Genomic DNA, 15,903 nt, shown 5'->3' on the forward strand with positions numbered 1-15,903 from the left:
CTAATTAATATTATAAATGCGAAAGTAACTCTCGTCTGTCAGTCTTGCTTTCACGCCTAAACCACTGAACCGATTTTGATGAAATTTGAAATAGAGATAGTTTGAGTACCAGGAAAGGACATGATATCAGGGATGCGCGCGATAAAGTTTTTCTGTGACAGACAAAATTCCACGCGGGCGAAGCCGCGGGCGGAAAGCTAGTCATACAATAAAGTAAAGTTATTAATATGATTTATGTCACTAATTGAGACTTGCCAATCTATTTTGCGTAAAGCGTAGGACGTCCACCCACAAGGTAGACTAACGACATCAAGTAGCAGGAAGGTGTTGAATGCAGGGCGCTACCAACCGGCCTTTGTGGAAATCATTGGGCCTAGGTTCAGCAGTGGACATTCTATAGCTAAATTGATGAATCTCTTTTTCTTATGCATTGGAATGAAAAAATTGGGACTCGGATAATCGGATTGTTTACATGATCGCATATCATGGATTTTCAGACTATGTTGTTTTAAATTATCATCATCATCATTTCAACCATAGGACGTCCACTGCTGAACATAGGCCTCCCCTAATGCTTTCCACGTTGATCGATTGGTAGCGGCCTGCGTCCAGCGCCTCCCTCCGCAACCCTCAGCGCGTACCGGAAAACGCAGTGTGTGACGTCCACCTGCAAGGTGGACCGACGACATCGTAAAGGTTTTAAATTAACCGGGAATTAACCTTTAACTGGTGACATGGTTTTTGTGTAACGTAACTGGTGACGTACGGTCCGAGAGGCCGCTACCGTATCAAGACTGTAGCATAGAAACTAGGTAAGGTAGCATACCACAATCTTTAAAAACAGATTATTAGCATATAGAAGAATTAAATTGAAATAAAATAATAAACTCTAAATATGATTCTTAATGCAGAACTTGCTGTTAATTTATATGTAGTAATAAAAATCAAAAAACTAGAGATGAGATCGATAATCGCAAATAAAGAAATTTAAATCAACAAATTATAACAAAATTAGTATTTTTTATTATAGTTCCAATGATAATCAATTTAAAAAAACCTTTTACACATAGGTAACCTATAATTTTAGAAAACTGGCAGTGGTGAAACTTTAGTATTTTTTATTGGCTGTCAGGACATTTATTGTTTGGCATAAAAGTGGACCGTCATTTTCAATTTCTGACTGTTTCTCGTCAATTGGTCCTTTATCTTCAAAAACACTTTCTTTGGCTTCCAAATCATGGTCACTTTGCTCCAGAACGATGTTTTCAGGAACATATTCGGCTTCCGACCCAATTGAGTCTTCCTTTTCCGGATATTTTTCAACTAGCGAATTTTCAAGTCGTTTCATAAAGTATGGTACTATATTCCCAACTAATGATCCTACGCTTCTTTTTTGGAGTTATTTAAGTATCAATTTCAAGTAAAAACTGTAAAAATACGAAAAAACTGTATGAAAAAAATGTCACGTAACTGGTGACATGCGGTCTGAGAGACCGCTGCCGAACTTTACATCGATGTAACTTGCCGATTTGGAGCTGAATGATGCAAATATCCTTATCTACGCCGTAGACACAACTAAACTTGAAGCTACTGAAGCGGTGAAACATTGGAAGTACGGGGAAGGGGGTGAAACGATGTTTCACTGATGCCGCCCGGCCTGTGAGACCGCTTGTCACCAGTTAAAGGTTAATACACAAACTGATTTGCCAACTTGTCTGTCTGGCACCGCCTGTACCCTTGGGTACAGACTGTCCCAGTCGGTCAGGATCATGATAACAATCCAACTCTGACTGATAGAACTTAACTTTGTTCTTTCCATGATCATATTGAATATTGAATAGTTTGTTATAGATACAAATGTAGGCAGACTAAGAACCATGTTTAAGTTAAAAATATCCTAATGGAGAGTCCCTTGCCCCAATGTGTTTTTTAAATTGATTAATTGAAGACTTAATGTGAAAAATCTATAAATTCTTAATACATTTTAGTATAGTAGTAGCAGCCTCTTAAAGCTAAGCATAGGGCCAATAGGGCTTAGAATGTTAACAATTTGACTGTTTTCTTCAATGATACAGCCCTATTTAATTTATATTACTGCTTAGTTTCTGATTCTCATGGTGATAGCTTTATTGATAGCTTCAAACAACAATTTTATCAAAAAAACATCAACGAAAAAGATGGCGTTCTGAGGGCCTACAGACAGCTTTATTGATTTTTACTACCCGACCCAATTGAGACTACATCACAAGCGCAGCCCGGACAACGATGCGCATGCCATCCCAATTCAGCAGCATTATCAATGAAAGCCAACTCCTGCATGAAGAAAATGGACGCCATCATGGCATCACAATACTTACGGATAAGCTGAAGGTCTCCGAGAGCATCTCTGAATACACCTCCCGCTTGCCCATCCAAAAATATTCAGTAGAAATGTCTTTGTAACAGCCTTCAGACAAACAACAACGGCAGACCGTAGGGCCCGGTCGCCAGTCGGTGGTTTTCGCTGCCATTTTCACTGCTATAGTTGTTCTATCACGGCTAATTCAATTAACATAATAATTGTATGTCACTAACTAATATTAATAACTATTAAAACTGGCTTGAAACTAATTATTTTACATTTACACATCACAAAAATGGAGAACCGACGCCATCGGCGAAAAGCGGCTGGATTGCTAGTGATGGGAAACTGACGGCGGCAAACTGACAAGGGGGAGAGTCGAACATTGAATCAATATTTATTTTTCTTCGATTGTAAATACTCGATTAAGAAGAAAAAATTGAAAATAGACGAAAACAGGGATTCTTTAGCAAAAAAGCTAAGGTAAAGTTCTCCAGAGCCTCATTTTTTTATATTTACTTCATAGAAATGCTACAAAGTTGTATGTGATTGAACTTATTTAAACAAAGAGCTGATTGCAAACGAAGAAAATGCTGTAATTAATCTTTACACATTTAACGCTGCTAAGCATTTCTAAACTATTTTCTTACACAATAAAACACATATTGGCAGTGTATAATTGATTTTTATTTTGGTAAATGCGGTAAAAACGGGCGTGTCATCATTCCAGCTGATCCAGCATTACTGACTGATGTTTCGCTCGTATGTGATGCTTCAGATTATTGCTTTGTGTATACGACGCGCTGCAAATCGCGCATTTGTACTTTTTCTCACTGTCGTGCGACTGCACGTGGACGCGTAACGCGCGCATCCGTGGGTAACTCTTCCCGCAGTATTCACATCTGAAGTTCCTCTCACCAGTATGTGAGGCCATGTGGTCTTTCAACGCAGACGGCAAATAAAACTTTTTTTCGCAAACATTACACTCGTGCTTTAAAACTTTCAAATGATTCTTCCTATTGTGTTCTCTGAGAGACTTTCTCGTATCGTACACTTTATCACAATGTTCGCACGGAAACGTTCTCTGTTCTCCGTGTACCTCTATCATATGCCGGTATCTTAAACTGTGCGAAAATAACACTTCGTCGCATTTATAACAAGGGTACGCTGGCTGTTCGCTGTGAACCCGCGATATGTGGTAATATCTACCGTGTTTTGATTTAAAAACTCTTCCACAGTCTTTACAGGGATACGTGTCTTCAGTCTTTTGAGGTTGATGCGATTTTTGGTGAATAATCAACTTCCCTTCTTCGAAAAAATGCGCTCCGCATATATCGCATATCCACGTCCCGAAATGCTCTGCCATGTGTTTTTTTAATGCGTGAAAATACGTAAAAATATTCCCACATTCGAGACACGATAAATTACCCAATTTTAATCGAAATTTCAAAAACTCATTCTTGATGTTTGGGTATAGCATTTTGTCGTGAAAACTAGTGATGTGACTGTAGAACTCCTCCAAATCATCGATAGGTTTTGGACATAATCGACAGTCTATTCTTGTAATGTCTATTAGTAGCGATTTCTTGTAAGTAACTGTGTCTTGGTATGTAGTAGGGTCATGCGTTAACGTGTGCTCTCTTAATTTGTCCGGGTCTGTATACAATTCTTTGCAATATACGCAGTGGTAGTCGCTGAAGGTAGTGACGAATGGACAAACGTACGAATTGACTACTAAAGTTATTGTGTTGTGGAATGCTTTAGCGCTGTTTGACTTCCAAGGCCGCACCGCTGGCGGCATTTGAGGCGGCATAAGGTCCATATCTGTAAAAAAAATTAAGAAAACGTTATTTAAAATATCGATAAAAATCCGACTTGTAAACAATGCATTACATCACTAAAATTGGCAAAAGAATTAAGGACGAAGCACACCTATCAACCCGGAAACGGATCGTAACCGTATCAACTCGAGGCGGTGAGGATTCTTTGTATGAAACTCCGTACTGCAACGCACACTTATCCGCATCGTAAAGTAAGCGCTTCGCCTCACGGCGAAAGGCAATACGGTGTTGACCCCTTTCCAGGTTGAAGTGTGCCTTGGGCCGTGCGAGTTCGATTTTTTTAAGTCCTAACGAAGACCCTTCAGTAGTGCGCAAGAATCGAAAGTTTGAAACCCTGTCGACTGCTGCGACGGGCTGTGAAATATGAAAATGCCCGCTCTTTTCGATTTTTTTGTTTTTTCCACTTTGTTCGATTTGGTGTTTCTTCTGGGGGCGAAGTGTGAGTTTACGTCAAACGTATTCGATGTCGACTGCTTATGAGATGTGAAATTAAATGTATGACGGATTGAAATGTATGACGGATTGAAATGTATGACGGATTGTACAGCGCCCCTAGCGGAAACTTTCAAAAACTAAAATCTTCATACATTTTTTAACTCAGTCGGTATCGAATGCGTTTCATGTAAACTCACACTACGCTCTTATTGTCAGTTTTGTGCAGTTTAAAATAAAATTATTTTAACACAAATACCGACTTCTGAAGCGAATCTGAAGCGTCATGTTAGCGGTTTTGTTTTATTTCCTCAAATTCGTGTTTGGCGACTATTAATGTGTAATAATGGTGGATTATTAACCATTAAGTGTTCGTGAACGTGCATGAGTGTGGGCGAGTGAAGCAAAACAGTGCATCGTGATTCTTCTAGTTCTCTCAAGTTGTCCATAGGAGGTCGCAGTAAAGCACCACAACTTTGCTGAGACTCAAAGGGTGGGAAGTATCATCTATCATCCTTCATTATATCATTACTTGATCTCATTTTGTAACTCGTATCAGTATCACATAAATGCTTGAAAATGGCACAAATCAAGTCGACTTCGACGTGTATTGCCAACATCATCAAAAAAGAAGAAGAAGAAGCCACCAGCGCGACCAGTTTGAAAGTTTCAAACTGGTCGCATCATGTGTGGTCTCTCAACGGACGCTATGGCAGAAACTTAGATGCAACTCAAAAGTAACTAGCAGTTGCAGTTTCGTTGCAGTTGCGTTTCACCGTCTGTTCTGGGCCTAAGGCCACCACCGCGACCAGTTTGAAAGTTTCAAACTGCTCGCGTCATGTGTGGTCTCTCAACGGACGCTATGGCAGAAACTTAGATGCAACTCAAAAGTAACTAGCAGTTGCAGTTTCGTTGCAGTTGCGTTTCACCGTCTGTTCTGGGCCTAAGGCCACCACCGCGACCAGTTTGAAAGTTTCAAACTGCTCGCGTCATGTGTGGTCTCTCAACGGACGCTATGGCAGAAACTTAGATGCAACTCAAAAGTAACTAGCAGTTGCAGTTTCGTTGCAGTTGCGTTTCACCGTCTGTTCTGGGCCTAAGGCCACCACCGCGACCAGTTTGAAAGTTTCAAACTGCTCGCGTCATGTGTGGTCTCTCAACGGACGCTATGGCAGAAACTTAGATGCAACTCAAAAGTAACTAGCAGTTGCAGTTTCGTTGCAGTTGCGTTTCACCGTCTGTTCTGGGCCTAAGGCCACCACCGCGACCAGTTTGAAAGTTTCAAACTGCTCGCGTCATGTGTGGTCTCTCAACGGACGCTATGGCAGAAACTTAGATGCAACTCAAAAGTAACTAGCAGTTGCAGTTTCGTTGCAGTTGCGTTTCACCGTCTGTTCTGGGCCTAAGGCCACCACCGCGACCAGTTTGAAAGTTTCAAACTGCTCGCGTCATGTGTGGTCTCTCAACGGACGCTATGGCAGAAACTTAGATGCAACTCAAAAGTAACTAGCAGTTGCAGTTTCGTTGCAGTTGCGTTTCACCGTCTGTTCTGGGCCTAAGGCCACCACCGCGACCAGTTTGAAAGTTTCAAACTGCTCGCGTCATGTGTGGTCTCTCAACGGACGCTATGGCAGAAACTTAGATGCAACTCAAAAGTAACTAGCAGTTGCAGTTTCGTTGCAGTTGCGTTTCACCGTCTGTTCTGGGCCTAAGGCCACCACCGCGACCAGTTTGAAAGTTTCAAACTGGTCGCGTCATGTGTGGTCTCTAAACGGACGCTATGGCAGAAACTTAGATGAAACTCAAAAGTAACTAGCAGTTGCGGTTTCGTTGCAGTTGCGTTTCACCGTCTGTTCTGGGCCATAAATAAAAATATTTTAACACACATACCATCATTCTCCAACTGCTTAAGCTCGTCCTTCATCTTCTTGATCTTGACCAGCATTTCCTTCTTGGCGCGGGTGTCGCTCGCCTTGTTCCGTTTTGATCTGCGTTTTGTTTCTTTAACTTCGGCCTTCCACGTGTCTACTTTCACGTCTAGTGGGACTGCAAAGAAAAGAGATACATGTATATTAATTTACTTAAAATAAATTATTAGAATAAAACTTTATTTGACACAAGAAACATTTTTGTTTGGGCCGAAATGACACACACTTAGAATATACCGCCAGCTAAGTGCGTGGCTCGACACTAATTTTCAGTGGACTTAATTTATTAAAAACATATTATTAATAAATTCACTAGAGGCACAAGAACAGGACACTCCTACTTTTAGCATTTTCGGAAGCTTATCACAGTGACAGCAACGAAAATCGCAGATCACCGATGCTAAAATAGCATGTATGCTGTGGCCCTATCATTACATACAAAACAAAGTGTTCTACAGCGTCCGTCCATTCACTACCAAATGGATTTCCCTGTTTTGAGACAAAAAAAAACTTTATATCTATTAACTTACTGTTATCATCATAGTGGTCTGTGTGGTCCATGGCCTCTGGCAGTGAGTCGCAGATGTCATCGTCAGCTTCTATCTTTATGTCTAGCTCTTGCTTTATCAGTGCGTCATCTGGAACGAAATTATTTCACTTGAAGATTCACAAATCATTTAAATGAGATAGTTCTTCATTGAATAATTGGATGGATTTATCATAGGTTCTTCCCGCGACCTTCACCAGATCCTCGGTCCACCTAAAGGGGGGCCTGCCCACACTACGTCTTCCGGCCTGTGGATGGAAAGAATCTGGATGCGGGCAGCGCAGGACCGGTCTTTATGAAAATCCTTGATGGAGGCCTATGTTCAGCACAGCAGTGAACGTTCTGTGACTGATTGATGATGATGATTCATAAGAAAATAAAAAAGTTGAGCCATCTGAGCTCTGAGCAAATAGATAAACCTCAAAAGATTATCTGTTTACTGAATTAAATTGAGAATGAATCAATTAACTAGGCTTCCTGATGGTAGAAACGTAAAATTTAAAAAAACAATCTTTATAAGTTACTAGCGGTCGCCCGTGACTCCCTTAGAACCCCCATGCAAAATTTGAGACTCCTAGCACTTGTAGTTTCGGAGAAATTTGCACCATTGAAGCCATTAGACAGAATAATAACAATAGTTTCGGAGTTTTCGTGATAAGTGAGTCAGTAAGAACATCAGTGACCTTTCGCTGATACTGATAATTACCGCTGGCCAGCTGCGCTTGCAGCAGCTTCTGCTCGCACTGCAGCACCTGGCGGCGGAAGGCGCAGGCGTCCCGCAGCCGCGACACGCACGTGGCACAGATCGCGCGCTCCGCTGGCTCCCCGTCTAGGTGGGACAGCTGAAACGAACAGGAGAAACACATTTTGATAAAAAAATTCAATGAAGAATGACTTAATTAAAGCCCTGTCCGTAAGCACGTAGAATTTTGTCCAATGACCTCTAGCTACCCATCCTTATCGCTCGCGCGTAATTATATTGCTGTATATTGCTGTCGCGACTGTGCGCAGTGCGACTGGCACCCGCAGTGAGTGTGCGAGCGCGATAGCAACATAATTACGCGCGAGCGATAAGGATGTGTAGCTTGGAATCATTGGACAAAATTCTACGTGCTCACGGACCAGACTATAGTACTGGGCAAACTTCTAATCAGCAAATAATGCAACATGGAAAGCATTGGGGGAGGCCTATGTTCAGCAGTGGACGTCCTATGGCTGAGATGATGATGAAACTTCCTAATTTCACTGTCTCTTTAAACACTCGACATTGGCGAAATCACCATTGAAGTCATTGAACAGAATAATAATATTAAACTCATTTTGAGAACGACGACGTGAGATTCTTGTGCTGCTTCTTTTCAGCACTGGCCCATTTATAGGACATGTAAAACTAAAAGCGCTTTTGCAGAATTTGAAGAAAAACCAAATTGCAGAAAATTACTTTTATGACTTAATTTAATTTTTATTTACGTGTCCTGTCTTTAACTGTGGAAAAAATAGACACGATGCTTTTACATTGTTTTTTTGTATTATTTTTTGGAAAATTAACAAAGCATTCAATGTTTGGAAGAATAAATGCTCATGTAAAGTAATCACAGTAAAAGTTTAAAAATGTTCCCTTGTCAGCCAGTCAGGTTCGAAAGTGTGCAAAAATTCTATGAAATTAATAATGTTTAATGCTAGAAAATCTATAAACAGAATCTAAGTAGGTAAGTATTTTTAACCAGACACTACAAACTTTCAGGAAAAAGAATAAAACAGGACAAGTCAATCTACTTTAATAGTTTTGTCTTGCTAAAAATACATTTAACATAGAATTTTCAGCATGTATGCCCCAGCACATTTTGAGGGGTTACAAGACAACAATATTATGAGTAATATTCAATAAATTTACTCACACAAAGCCCGAAAGAGTCCAAAAACATATCAGCATACACCTCCTTCTCCCCGCACCAAATGTATTCAACATTAAGCAGTCTACATCGCTTTACCAGACCGCAGCACCTGCATAACCCTGCCTCTATCACAGGACCTTTCTTCGAGATATTCACTTCCATAACTTTTAAATTATTTAATGTAAAAACGAAAATAATTCTGCGAAAACTCAATCAACTTCAGTCAATAACATAGACTAGTGATGTTCCATGTTATAGCTTTATTAAGTCGATAGATAGAATGTTAACGATTTTATTCAGTCTATTAGAGTATCAATAATATTTTTGTGGTATCATAAAAAAGGTACATAAAACAGGCTAATTCAAGAAAAATCATGTTTGTTGTAGTCAGATGGATGGTGAATTATTAATTTTTATTTCATAAACCTGTAGATTATTTTTACAGACGTAATTAATGAATAATAATATCTTACTATTTAAAATTCTATGGTAATTTAATAATAATTGACTGGTTTTGAAAGACGGTTTTTGTTGTGGATAAACATTATTTTAAATATCGATAAAGTAGTGGGTAACATCCCTATGCGGCAGGAAGTGACACTGACAGTTTACTTTTTCTTTACTAGTGCAGCAAGTACTCGATTTTAGTTTCATCCATTTTTTATACAAATCTCAAAAATATTTAAAATACAATTATTATACAATAATATTACACCAAAATTAACTATCAATATCGCGTCGGCTAATTATACCAATTGTAAGAAAGCTGAAAATATAATTTTCAGCTTTTTAATGTATTTCCGTGTCCAACGGATAGATGGCGTTGTGCTGATTTAGATCGCGGCTTACGTGCTCTGTGCGTCGATCAAAAAAGTGCCATTTGTCTAGCTCTAGCTAGCTAGACCCACTGAAGCAAATAATTACTTTACTCTTTGCACTGAAGTTTCCCGTAAGCTACATGACAGGACCAAATTCCCAAATTCTGCCAACTTTTTGTATAAATTAAATGATGTTGAAACATTGTTAAACACATAAAATAAATGTAAGCTTAGTCCAAGATTTTAAAGTAAAACAACGGGCTGTTTTAAAATAAGTAACTTTTAATAAACAGTTATAAATTATAATACAGTAGACATTGATCCTGCAATGAAACTATCTCTGTATCGTAAGACAAAGTCCTCCTCAAAGTCAAGAATCTCCTTTGTCCCGCCAAGCATCATCATGAAGCAGAGGCGGGGCAAGACCTAAATTTGATGTGGGCAAGACAGATTTCGCGAGGCCTTGTTCTGTGGCGACCTGAAGACGGATTTTATGAAATAATAAAAAAAAGGGTCAAAGGTCTATACATTGACAGTTTCTGATTTCTTGATTCAGTGATTATTTTTAAAGGAATATTGCGCCAAAGAATAATGTTCGTCACTTAAAACCGTGTTGTTGCTTAATTTTGTGTCTGATTATGGCTGAATTTGTTTGGAAAAAAATATATTTTTATTTTTAACTACATTGTTTAGCTATCAAGAATTTATATTTAATAGTCAATGTTCGTATTGTGATATTGTCATCTCCACCTTGTATACATTTNCAATATTTTTGTTTGCCATGAGATTCTGGTACACCTATACTATCGGATATCCGAAATAAAAAAATACCCATAACCGTAACCGAAACTGATTCAAAAGTTACGGATAGTTTCGGATAAAGGCGGAGTCTTAAGTAAGGGTACAATAAATTCCAAACAGAAGCATTATTCAGGGTTACATAAAAAAAACAGAGGCGGGGCAAGACCTAAATTTGATGTGGGCAAGACAGATTTCGCGAGGCCTTGTTCTGTGGCGACCTGAAGACGGATTTTATGAAATAATAAAAAAAAGGGTCAAAGGTCTATACATTGACAGTTTCTGATTTCTTGATTCAGTGATTATTTTTAAAGGAATATTGCGCCAAAGAATAATGTTCGTCACTTAAAACCGTGTTGTTGCTTAATTTTGTGTCTGATTATGGCTGAATTTGTTTGGAAAAAAATATATTTTTATTTTTAACTACATTGTTTAGCTATCAAGAATTTATATTTAATAGTCAATGTTCGTATTGTGATATTGTCATCTCCACCTTGTATACATTTTTTCAAAATTTTTGATGCGCGAGGCCCCTTGTACCGCGAGGCCGTAGGCGGTGGCCCACATCGCCTACGCCTTACGCCGCCTCTGTCATGAAGGTTTGAATGGATATAATTGTCCCAATACTCCATAACACAGCCCCCACTGTATTTCAGAAATGTAAAGATTCAATATTCGTTTTCTCAATCAGGGAGAGAAAAGGAAACCTTCCGATCCTCAAGGCCCTTGCGAATTGTGCGATTGAATATGTATCTTCAAATAATGCAGCCGAGGATAGCTCTTCCCACATATATCGCAATGGAAACTCTTTTCGTTCCTGTGTATCGACATAACATGTTCGTTTAACCGAGACGGTTGCGCGAAACCCCGATCACAAATACCACATTTGTGCTTAAAAATTTTCAAATGTACCGTCCGATTATGCTCCCTAAGGTTCTTTTTAATAGTGTACACTTTCCCGCAGATGTCGCAAGGAAATATTTTGGCTTCCCCGTGAACATCCAACATGTGTTTGTAACGGTCTTTATCTGAAAACAACACAGCATCACATTTGCTGCACTGAAAGGCCGCTTCTTTCTTATGCACGCTGGAAACGTGAAAGAACATTGTATGCTTGCTTTTGAACAGCTTCCCGCATTCGTGGCACGCGTATCTCTCGTCCGATTTGTGAGAATTTCGTGTATGCAACTCCAAAGATCTTCTGTCGAAGTAATGCGCCCCACAGGCATCGCAGACGAAGGAACCGAAATGCTCGGCCATATGCCTTTTTAATGCGTGAAAGAACACAAAAGTTTTGTCGCACTCCGTGCAGGATATCGTGTCGCTTTTGAGTCGGAACTTCAAGATTTCTTCTTTGATGTTATTCACTACCTTCCCATGTACATCTTTAATGTGTGTCTTAAACGAGTCCATATCTAATATTTTAGTTTCACAATGCCTGCAGTCAATTCTTTCTATGTCAATGTACGTTGCTTTTCTTTTGCTGAACACGTTTTTGAAAGTTTTCGGATCATGCTTCGAGGTGTGGTCTCTGAGTTGGTTCGGGTCCGTGAACGTAGCCTTGCAGTAGACACAGAAGTAAGTGCTGTAAGAAGTCTGGAAGGGACAGACGTAGGAGTTTTCGACGATGGTGACCGCGTTTTGGAACATAAGAGAGTCTTCGTCGACGAATTTGTCGCGTACCGGCGGTTTGAGTTTTGGTTTTGGAAGCTTTTCTGCAAGAAAGATAGATGAAACACTGAATTATTAAAACAGGGAAAGAAAGAAACACACAATTTAGGTGGTAGCTTATTGCTATGAAGCGATCTCTTCCAGACAGTCTAGGGAGAGGACAACTGTTTTAAAACTAAAAGGGAAGTTGCTTTGTAAGTGCGAAGCAGAAAAGCGTTACTGAAAGAAGAGGCCCGTGACTTCAAGGCGTGCTTAAAAGTGTAGCACTTTGTAACGTCACGCAGAACTTTAACGCGTCATAACTGCGTAATTACGTGTTTAATTGACAGAAATATATGTATATGTCCAATATTTTTTGATAGTCTAGCCTATTATAATCGTTTCATCCACTCGGACGCGCCTCACCAATGTTTGGTCTCGGTCGCGCGGGGTGCGGGAAGTTTGATCCAAGCAATCCGAGCGTCATTATTGTAGTGTGCGTGTGCACTCATGGATTATTTAGCGTGTACCGATAACACTCAAACATTAGCGGCAGAATGGTGGGACGCGTCTTCGTGGATGAAACGATCTATAGTCTATTACAAAAGAGATAAGCAACTCACTATCTGGATGGATCTTCTTCAGTTTCTCCTTCATTTTCAATATCTTGTTCAGGAGCTGCTGCTTGGCCAACTCATCCCTTTGAGTGAGGACTTTTTTACTGCTGGTTTCTTCTTTTATATTGTCTGACAATGCATTACCTGTAAAAGTTAAAGTAGATTGTATAGTGGCTTTCACACAAAAGAGATAATGACGAAAATAAGACTATGATAACGCGCGATCTTGTAAACAGTCTTCAAAACAACTCTTATTTTTATCCATACATCCATTCAATTTAAGACCTACATTTGTATATTTTATTTCTTACTGACTTATTAAAGACAGGGTGACTTGAAATTATAGCATAATCTTGTGAGGGGTAAATGATAATGGTTCACTTTTGCATATGAGTGTCCAAGTCCATAGAAAAATGATGCAAATGACTCAGGGGCGTAGCTACTAAGAGGCTAGGCAGGGCAGTGTCCCGGGGCCCCTAAGTTCAGGTGTCCCCCGAATCCTTACCAGAAAATACTTTGAAAATTTCTCCCATTTTCAAAATAAATAGAGATAAATTCGAAAGTTATAACTAGGGAATTCCCCTAAATTCTTTCTATGGGTTGAAGCAGTGGGGCCCCATTTTTTTTGCCCCAGGGCCCTTGGTTACCAAGCTACGCCACTGCTTGTACTATTTAGCCCCTTACAATTATTATGTTCTAATTCCAAGTCTATTTTTGTTCCATTAATTTCATAACTCAAAATCAAATAACAAAATGTTCTCACCATTGTCATGATTGTCTTCACAGTGGTTCATATCATCATCTTCAATTTCTTTCTTAATTACTTCTATTTTGAACTCTTTCTTCACCATTGGAGGACCTGATGCACCTGCATAATGAGAATTATTTATCAACTTTAAACTAATTTTCCTATTAGGAGTTTATTTATTTATTTTAAACTTATATGCACATAGAACGGTGTACATAAGGCGGACTTAATGCCTTATAATAGAGGCCATGGATAAGATCACCTAGGACATTGGTTCGCAGGCTATCTGTGTACTTAAGTATAAGAAACCTGCGACCACTGAGAGAATGCATTCCAGACTGCTCGATATGACCAATAAATAATCTTGACTGGAGGAGGGGGGCGCGGAATTATTTCTATGGTCGAATGGGGGCGCATCTAAAATAAGTTTGGGAACCAATGACCTAGGAGATCAATGTGTACTTCTTATCCATGGGTGATCAAAGGACACCAAAGTGTCACTTGCGAGTCCATTTTGATCACCTGGGTGATCAATTCCATCCAGGTGATTAAGGCTGGTTTTATTGTCACGCGGCGATCCGCACTGACAGTCCGCGTGACACTAAAACCAGCCTAAAGTGGAATAGAACAGCTTATCCATATGCTACGAGCCTACGAGTATAAAATATAAAGTAAGTAAAGTAAAATATAAAAACACTTAACTACCTTCACTATGGACATGAATCCAACTCTGCAGCATTTTTTCTTCACACTGCAGCACCTGCCGACGGAAGGAGCTGGCTTCACGCAGTCGGCCGACGCAGGTAGCGCATATTAAACGGTCTTTTGTTTCGCCATCTAGATGGGACAGCTGAAATAGGAAAAACAACACTCTTAAGCTTTAGCCAAACGAACGCGTGCAGATCGCGTAGGCGATGGCAAAAGCTGGCTAGTAGAAAGAAAGATAAACCAAATGTTCATTTGGGACAATACTTAGTTGGCAGGGGCGTAGCTACTAAGGGGCAGTGCCCCGGGGCCCCAAGTTTAGGGGGCCCCTGAATCCTTACCGGGAAATCTCAAATAAACTGAACTTTGAAAATTTCTCCCAATTTCCAAATAAATAGAGAAAAATTGGAAAGTAAGCAGGGAATTACCCTAAATTCTTTTTATGGGTTGGCAGCAGCGTTGCCAACCCATAAAAAGAATTTAGGGTAGCGTTTTTTTTTTTCGCCAAGTCGAGATTTTGGTACTTTTTTAGTGAAAATAGCGGGATTCTTCCGTCAGAAGCGGGACATAGTAAAAAAACGTATATAATCAAAGGTTTTTAAATATTTATCCTTTTATTTGACTTAAAATTACGTTTACGTGACAATAGATAGCAAAAGTAGCCATAGAAAATGTATTTTAACAAAAAAATTATATTTTAAATCAGATTTACTCTATCGTTAAATTCGTCTTTAGAATAAAAAAAGAAAAACAAAACAAAAATCGAAATAAAAAAAATATTCTTTAGAATAATATGGCGTTTCAAACAATAGTCTGGTGAAGTGAGTGTCTCTCTCTCCGAAAAGCGGGACAGAGCCTGTCCCGCGCGGGACACTTAAATTTGATTTAAAAATCGGGACGTCTGGCAAAGCTGGTTGGCAGTGTAGTAAATTTGACAGATAGGGATATTATGTGCATTTTAATGTGAAAAGAAGAGAACGGTTAAAAAAATTTATGCTGAATCAGGAGTAACTAAGCTTAATGTTAATAAACTTGATAAAACCTAACCAGTTTAGATAGCAGTGGAGCCCCATTTTTAGTTTGCTCCGGGACCCTTGGTTACCTATTTACGCCACTGTTAGTTGGGACCTTACATTGTGAAAGAAACCTTTGTAAATAATTTTAGGGTTTGCATAGAGTTATAAATAAGGTGGATTACTCCAAAGAATAACTTACCATTAGTCCAAAACACTCAACGAAGATATCAGAGTAGGTTTCTTTCTGGCCCAGATATTCGTACTCCAAGTTTAATATACGACACTTTTTAAGGGCTCCACAGCAGCGACATATCCCTGGGTCGTATATTGGACCTTTTTTACTGTACGTAACATTCATATTGGATCACTTTTTCACGATTTATCGTTTTATTTTTGTTATACAACAAACCAACAAACCCAACAACAAAACAGCTGATCTTATCAGCTTGTCATAAAATGTCAAAAGTTGCGTTTTGTTTCATCACTGACCACTTATTGATAAATAAATTAATTAATAAATTTTAAAACTAAAATACAGATGGCGCAATTTCCGTTACAGCGCCATCT

At 39.3% G+C, this 15,903-nt stretch overlaps 3 protein-coding genes across 4 annotated transcripts in view; all 3 read right to left on the minus strand.

Moving 5' to 3' along the window:
* Positions 1–2,689, minus strand: part of LOC114358394 (zinc finger protein 91-like) — a 70,002-nt gene extending 67,313 nt beyond the window's left edge. Inside the window, exon 1 of the mRNA XM_028312351.1 lies at positions 2,358–2,689. Coding sequence (XP_028168152.1) covers positions 2,358–2,510 — 153 coding nt within the window. The 5' untranslated portion in view covers positions 2,511–2,689. The remainder of the gene's footprint in view (positions 1–2,357) is intronic.
* A 354-nt stretch (positions 2,690–3,043) lies between these two features.
* Positions 3,044–9,207, minus strand: LOC114358409 (zinc finger protein 37 homolog). The gene is made up of 5 exons (XM_028312376.1): positions 8,988–9,207; positions 7,796–7,931; positions 7,073–7,180; positions 6,505–6,660; positions 3,044–4,165 (listed from the first exon to the last, which is right to left on the minus strand). Exons 1-5 carry the CDS (start codon positions 9,144–9,146, stop codon positions 3,063–3,065), a joined length of 1,662 nt encoding a protein of 553 aa, XP_028168177.1. The 5' UTR covers positions 9,147–9,207; the 3' UTR covers positions 3,044–3,062.
* Positions 9,208–10,066: 859 nt separating this feature from the next.
* LOC114358406 (zinc finger protein 568-like) lies at positions 10,067–15,773 on the minus strand. Of its 2 annotated transcripts, none has more exons than XM_028312373.1 (6): positions 15,536–15,773; positions 14,321–14,465; positions 13,631–13,735; positions 12,874–13,011; positions 11,192–12,315; positions 10,067–10,203 (listed from the first exon to the last, which is right to left on the minus strand). In XM_028312373.1, exons 1-5 carry the CDS (start codon positions 15,692–15,694, stop codon positions 11,318–11,320), a joined length of 1,545 nt encoding a protein of 514 aa, XP_028168174.1. In that variant the 5' UTR covers positions 15,695–15,773; the 3' UTR covers positions 10,067–10,203; positions 11,192–11,317. The 2 variants fall into 2 exon arrangements, with proteins under 2 accessions (XP_028168174.1, XP_028168175.1); XM_028312374.1 differs by having other exon boundaries at positions 10,120–10,211; positions 11,200–12,315.
* Between the last annotated feature and the right edge of the window lie 130 nt (positions 15,774–15,903).

Source organism: Ostrinia furnacalis, unplaced genomic scaffold, assembly GCF_004193835.3.
Source record: "Ostrinia furnacalis isolate ACB-3 unplaced genomic scaffold, ASM419383v2 OfSCF3909, whole genome shotgun sequence".
NCBI classification, from domain to species: Eukaryota; Metazoa; Arthropoda; class Insecta; order Lepidoptera; family Crambidae; genus Ostrinia; species Ostrinia furnacalis.